The sequence below is a fragment of the Pleuronectes platessa genome, chromosome 16, assembly GCF_947347685.1.
Source record: "Pleuronectes platessa chromosome 16, fPlePla1.1, whole genome shotgun sequence".
NCBI classification, from domain to species: Eukaryota; Metazoa; Chordata; class Actinopteri; order Pleuronectiformes; family Pleuronectidae; genus Pleuronectes; species Pleuronectes platessa.
The window spans coordinates 8577450-8583512 of NC_070641.1; the positions used below are offsets into that span (position 1 = coordinate 8577450).

Consider the following 6063-nt stretch of genomic DNA (forward strand, 5'->3'; position numbering starts at 1 on the left):
TTATAAAGTTTTATTTTGCAGGTTTCTACCGGAAGAGTTGTGCTGCCCTATCTGATTATGATGCTGTAGTGCCGCAGGTGGTCGTAGCGCGTAACTACAGCTACAATAATTATAACAGAATAGCGTTATGAATAATTCATGATAATACATATAGCGTAGACATTTATAAAAACCGTTGTGACCATGTAAATGATTACAAATTATACTGTACATATCATACTGAACCTAATATATTGTCCCCGTTCAAACAGACAGCTAGGACACATGTAACTACTTACTGACAATATAACAAAGAATAGGACCGTAACAAATAAAGGAACTTCTATAGCATATAACAAATCAAATTGACATGGGAAAGGAACTAATAATAAATGATTATATAAATAATAACATAAATAAACAAATACATAACTGAATAAAAGTATTTAATGTGTAGTATAATATGATTAGAATATTATTCTTACAAATGTCCTATAATAACACATTCATTATCTGTCTATCTATATAATCATATCTATTTTTAGACTACAATGTAAAAGAAAGACCTAACTTTTGGGGGGAATTTGGCGATTTTATAAAACAAAAAAGAAAAAGAAAGAAAACCCCAAACCGGAAGTCTCTTGTGTTTGGTTCAACTTGACCGTTTATTTAGAGCACAACGAAGCAATGCAACTCTTTGTTGGGTGAAGTGGTGAGAAATCTTCCTCCGGAACAGCATTCGCTTGATTAAATGCTCCTCTTCACACCGCAGGCTGACACCCGTTCGTGTCAGTTGGAGTAGCGGCTCATAGACTGCGCAGACGAGCACTTATTCCATAGTTAGCTAACGCTAGCGTGCTAGCTGCAGTTTGGGGGGGATGTCGCTCCACGGTAAAAGAAAGGAGATCTACAAATACGAGGCGCCATGGACGGTGTATGCGATGAACTGGAGCGTCCGGCCCGACAAACGCTTCCGACTGGCACTCGGGAGCTTTGTGGAGGAATACAACAACAAGGTGCGTAGTGTGTTGTGGATGTGGCCATTTATTAGCCGAGGCTAAAGATGGAAGCGTTGGCGAGCTAATGCTAATGCTAGCCGTCCTGCGCAGCACTTACTCGTAAAATCCCAGTTTTGGTCTCACTCCACACTAACGCATTAGTAACTATGTGGAAAATAGGCACCAGGTCTAGTTTGTGTCTTTAGTTGCACTGACCCCTGTCTAAGTAATTCACAGGAATGTTCATTTCCAGTCCTCGTAGCTTAGTGAAAAGTCAATGGACTCGCGCTGAAACTGGTGTTTGTGTGTTTGCTCCTGCACAGGTTCAGCTGGTGGGTCTGGAGGAGGAGAGCTCCGAGTTTGTCTGCAGGAACACGTTTGACCACCCGTACCCGACCACCAAGATCATGTGGATACCCGACACCAAGGGGGTTTACCCGGACCTGTTGGCCACCAGTGGAGACTACCTGCGCATCTGGAGAGTATGTGGATCATTTCTCTCCTGTTCATCAAATCCCCAGAGCAGGATCAAATAAAACACGTGGCAGACAACCCCAACAAGCATCGTCTGTTTTGTTGAAGTCATTCAAAGCTGTGCAGTCGACAGCAACTGTTTGACAAAAGCTATTTTAAGCACACTGCAGCACACGTTCCTTCATAACCAGTTGGCGGCTGGAAATACTCATATGAGAAATATCTGCTGCTAGAAATAATCTCCAGCAAATGTGTTGTATAGACTTGTTTTTTATCAAATATGGGATCTTCTTAGCCTTATCTAAATTGCTTGTGTGTCCCTGTGGACAACAGTTTCAAGAGACATAGAATGGGAGGAGAGATCTTTAAAGACTCTTTTCAAGCTGCATTTACAGGGGATACTCTCAAATGTAGGTGTAAAAGAGACATATCTGTCAGTTATCAATCATATCCAGAAGTAGCCATGTTGTTATTAGTTTGTGTACTGAGTCAGCTTGGCCAGATAGTTGTTGTGAATTGGTCATATTGACTTGACATTGGTACCAATTAAAGTCCTGTGCCTCCGTCTTTCAGGTCAGCGACACAGAAACGCGTCTTGAATGTCTGCTGAACAACAACAAGAACTCAGACTTCTGTGCGCCCCTCACCTCTTTCGACTGGAATGAAGTGGATCCCAATTTGCTGGGTAAGAAATCCTCTGTAATGATTTATAGTTAGAAAGCTAGAGCTTAATTCTTCACGGATGAAGTTTGAGTTTCTAAAGTGTTGTTCAACCTGCAGGCACATCCAGCATTGACACCACCTGCACCATCTGGGGGCTGGAGACCGGTCAGGTGCTGGGGCGAGTTAACCTGGTCTCTGGACATGTGAAGACTCAGCTGATCGCTCATGACAAAGAGGTGTGTTTGTGTCTGCACTGCAAAATGAAGTGGGGTTGTGCTCACAGCCCGAAAGAACATTTACTTTAATGTGTTTCTGTGTGTTTTCAGGTGTATGACATTGCGTTCAGCCGCGCAGGAGGCGGCAGAGACATGTTTGCCTCTGTAGGAGCTGACGGGTCCGTCCGCATGTTTGACCTCCGACACCTGGAGCACAGCACCATCATCTATGAAGACCCCCAGCACCACCCGCTTCTCCGCCTGTGCTGGAACAAGCAGGACCCCAACTACCTGGCCACGATGGCCATGGACGGAATGGAGGTGAGTTTTCTTTAACGATGGAGCCTTTGATCAAATCATTTATTTCACCCCCAAAAAAACTAGTTTCCCATTTGTCGATCATGCTCAGATTTACATTTTTCTGAGCAGATGAGCACTGCAAGGAGTTGTTGTTGAAGTTGGCTTTGAAGTTGGTATTAACAGTCCTCCATTTAGTCAGTCTTAATAGATGAATAGGTACATAGTGTTTAGAAAAATTACATGAAAAATGTAAAGATCAATTAAACAACCACTTGTTTAACCATATTCGCAATTAACAATCTGTTCTGACCCCTCAACTAGAACGAGGAAAGGATCTCAAACCCCTTTTTTAAAAGGGGAAAAAAACACAGAAACTTCAGAGAGAGTTGCAAGTGAGGGATCCCTCTCTCAGAATGGACAGAATTGCAATAGATGTCAGTTGTAATAGAGCACATCAACAAAAGAACATTATTAACAACATTTATCAGAGGGATGGAAGGAAGATCATGTGGTATAATCAAAAGCTCCAAGCTAAAGCTCTATATCTAACCTATCATCAATATTTGTGTGTCATAGGTGGTCATCCTGGACGTACGTGTGCCTTGCACACCAGTGGCTCGGCTGAACAACCATCGGGCCTGTGTTAACGGCATTGCCTGGGCCCCTCACTCCTCGTGTCACATCTGCACTGCAGGTAAGCAGACACTTAGGCCTAAAGTGGCTCTTTGATTAAACACCTCACAAGGCTGCGTTGGTGGAGGATGTGTCTTTTCAGATAATGGACCAGAGAGACATACAATACCAGCCAGGAGACCCAATTGGAGCAATGAGTTTAAAGTGTAATTAGATGCCTGAAGATTTGTCCACAGATGAGCCTCTTCGAAAAAAACGAGGGAGCCGTGTTGTTTCTTATATTTTTCTTCTAATTCTCTTCTTCCCTCAGCTGATGACCACCAGGCCCTGATCTGGGACATCCAGCAGATGCCGCGGGCCATTGAGGATCCCATCCTGGCCTACACTGCTGAAGGGGAGATCAACAACGTGCAGTGGGCCTCCACACAGCCGGACTGGATCGCCATCTGCTACAACAACTGCCTGGAGATCCTGCGTGTCTAAAGCTACGGACACTTAGATGAAGAATAGAAGGAGCTTTTTGTTTCAGATTTGGACTTGTCCCCCCCCCCCCCCCCCATCCCACTTCTTTCAAGACGATGATGAGGTCATGAGTGAACTGTCTGAAGGTGTTCGGAGTATCACATACCAACTCCTCAATAACCTGTTTTACATTTTCTTCCACGTCTTTACTACATTCTTCTATTAAATGTGTTTATGCTCTTATTTATTTTGCTCACAAGGTAGTGTTCAACATCAGCACAGCAGCTAAGACGATTGAACTCTGAGCTGTTGTCTTTGAAGATCCAATGTTTTTATACTTCTTGGTGGGATTTCAGCCAGATGTGAGATTATCATAAAGGATTTAGATGTTGTGTGTTTCATCTGTTTGATTTGTAAAGGTTGATTAAAAACTACTCTAGGTGGCAGATGTCCTCTCGAATACGTAGGAATATGTCGTAGTTTTATTGTGGACTCATACCATTATTGCTGATTCAAAGAATATTTTTGTCTTGTTGACCTCTGTGGCAATTTACATTTTCCGGTATCCCCTCTCCACATATTTGTATTCAGGCTCTAACTTGTGACCTGTGCAACTTTTAAAAATTGTAAAAATGACCAGAGGCGGCTTCATATCGTCACTGCGGTGGTGTCTGTCATCATATGGTGTGTTTAAGTTGGGCTGTTGATACTGTGAGTCAGCCGTGTACAGCAACACTGAGAACCTACCAGAGCAATGTTGTTCAGTCTCCCACCTCCCTAGTTCTCCTCCTTTTCTTCTTCTTCTTCATTTTATTTGTAGAAGATTGTGCTTGGAAAGCTGCATTTTCTTTGTGTTAGAGTGCTTTGTGAAACGAGAGGAGAGCGAAAAACAACTTTCTGACGACGCCTGCCTCTCTTTTTTTTGTTGTTTTCAATAATTAAAGGGTCATGTCCTTGTAGCATGCCATTACAAGGCAAAATGTACATACATATAAATATATCAACTTGAGATGTTGGTAAGCCAAGTGTTCATGTTGTAGCTTTTTTCATAAAGTTTATTATTGAATTTGCTCTAATAAATTGTATTCCTCCATGTCTTAGGAACAAACCTGTTGATGTTTGGCTTCATTTTGTTAAGTTGGAAGTGTGTTAACGGTCACATCGATCTTCCCCTGCATTAGGTAGTTAGGCGATGTCACCATAACACTGCCAAATAATGCATTTAAGGAGAACGCAAAGGAATAGCTGGATTTAAAATATATTCTAATATCTGCGCATACTGCCAAACACAGACACTGATGTGTCTGTGAAAGGCTCCTATCTGCCCGTTTTTATCAGCCAATGCCTAAACTGGTGTATTATTCTGTTGAGTAAATACTTTCACTCAGGTCAACATTTGGAAAATAAAAGCAATGTGGACTCCTGTTGTAAATCTGCAGTGTCTTTAATCAAAGATAAATAACAGAAATTTGTGCTTCCAGAAACAACATACAGATTTATAAATGCTTACAAAGGCATTACATTCACCTCAGGGTTGGAACTGTTACTTCATCTCCACAAAGGACGCCCTTGATTGACATATACCATTCACAGGACCCTCAGCAGTGTTAAATATCACGGTCCAGTACAGTATCTGGTCCTTTGTGAAACCACGTGACCGCTCCATGAAGACGTCTGACACATTTTAGCTGAACAGTGCAGTAACAGAAAAAAGAAACCGGGGGGAAACCGAGCAAAGCAGCCATGATCGACCAGCTAAGTGTGAGTGTTTCTCTGCTTGACTGTGTGTTGTAGAAACCCTCTGGAGTACAAATGTCACACCCAACAAGAACTGCTGAGTCAAAATGTCCGAGCATGAAACATGAGATGAAAATTGTTATTCTTTCTAATACAGCCGTGAACCTCCATCGTTCACAGTTGTGGTTATGCCTTTTGATATTTTTTCAACACTCATTAAAAACAGGGAGTTTTTTACACTCATAGTTACATATGGCTCTTAATGTTACTAACACATCTCTAATATTATGAAAATAATTTCAGTACAAGATAAATGATTGTTTTCTATAATCTAATTGTGCAACTCTTTAACAAAGTGAAAGCAGATAACTTTTCACACGTGAAACACATGAGTCCTTGTCATTTCTCCTCTCTTCAAGGAAACCTTGGCCTAGGATGCAGTTGATTGCCTGATGTTTGTGTATGAACCTGCGCTTACTCTCAACTCATGTTTCATAAAATTCCCGGCCCAGCTGGACAGGAATAATCTCTTCATTCACGAGTGAATAGATGCTGGAGCACAAAACCCCAGCAGCCTGTGAAGGCAGCGTTGAGTCCCAATT

At 42.0% G+C, this 6063-nt stretch overlaps 1 protein-coding gene across 1 annotated transcript; it reads left to right on the forward strand.

The window, feature by feature from the left end:
* Window positions 1-611: 611 nt before the first annotated feature.
* Window positions 612-4832, forward strand: dcaf7 (ddb1 and cul4 associated factor 7). Its single transcript, XM_053442917.1, has 7 exons — window positions 612-995; window positions 1301-1459; window positions 2025-2136; window positions 2232-2350; window positions 2441-2650; window positions 3206-3323; window positions 3573-4832. Exons 1-7 carry the CDS (start codon window positions 858-860, stop codon window positions 3743-3745), a joined length of 1029 nt encoding a protein of 342 aa, XP_053298892.1. The 5' UTR covers window positions 612-857; the 3' UTR covers window positions 3746-4832.
* Window positions 4833-6063: the final 1231 nt, after the last annotated feature.

What these genes read in the sequence shown, in the direction of transcription:
- dcaf7 (XM_053442917.1), top strand. Translation starts at nt 858, where the DNA reads ATGTCGCTCCACGGTAAAAGAAAGGAGATCTACAAATACGAGGCGCCA. An exon ending in TGGAGGAATACAACAACAAG is followed by an intron (nt 996 to 1,300) that starts GTGCGTAGTGTG and finishes GCTCCTGCACAG; the next exon opens with GTTCAGCTGGTGGGTCTGGA. An exon ending in TGATCGCTCATGACAAAGAG is followed by an intron (nt 2,351 to 2,440) that starts GTGTGTTTGTGT and finishes GTGTGTTTTCAG; the next exon opens with GTGTATGACATTGCGTTCAG.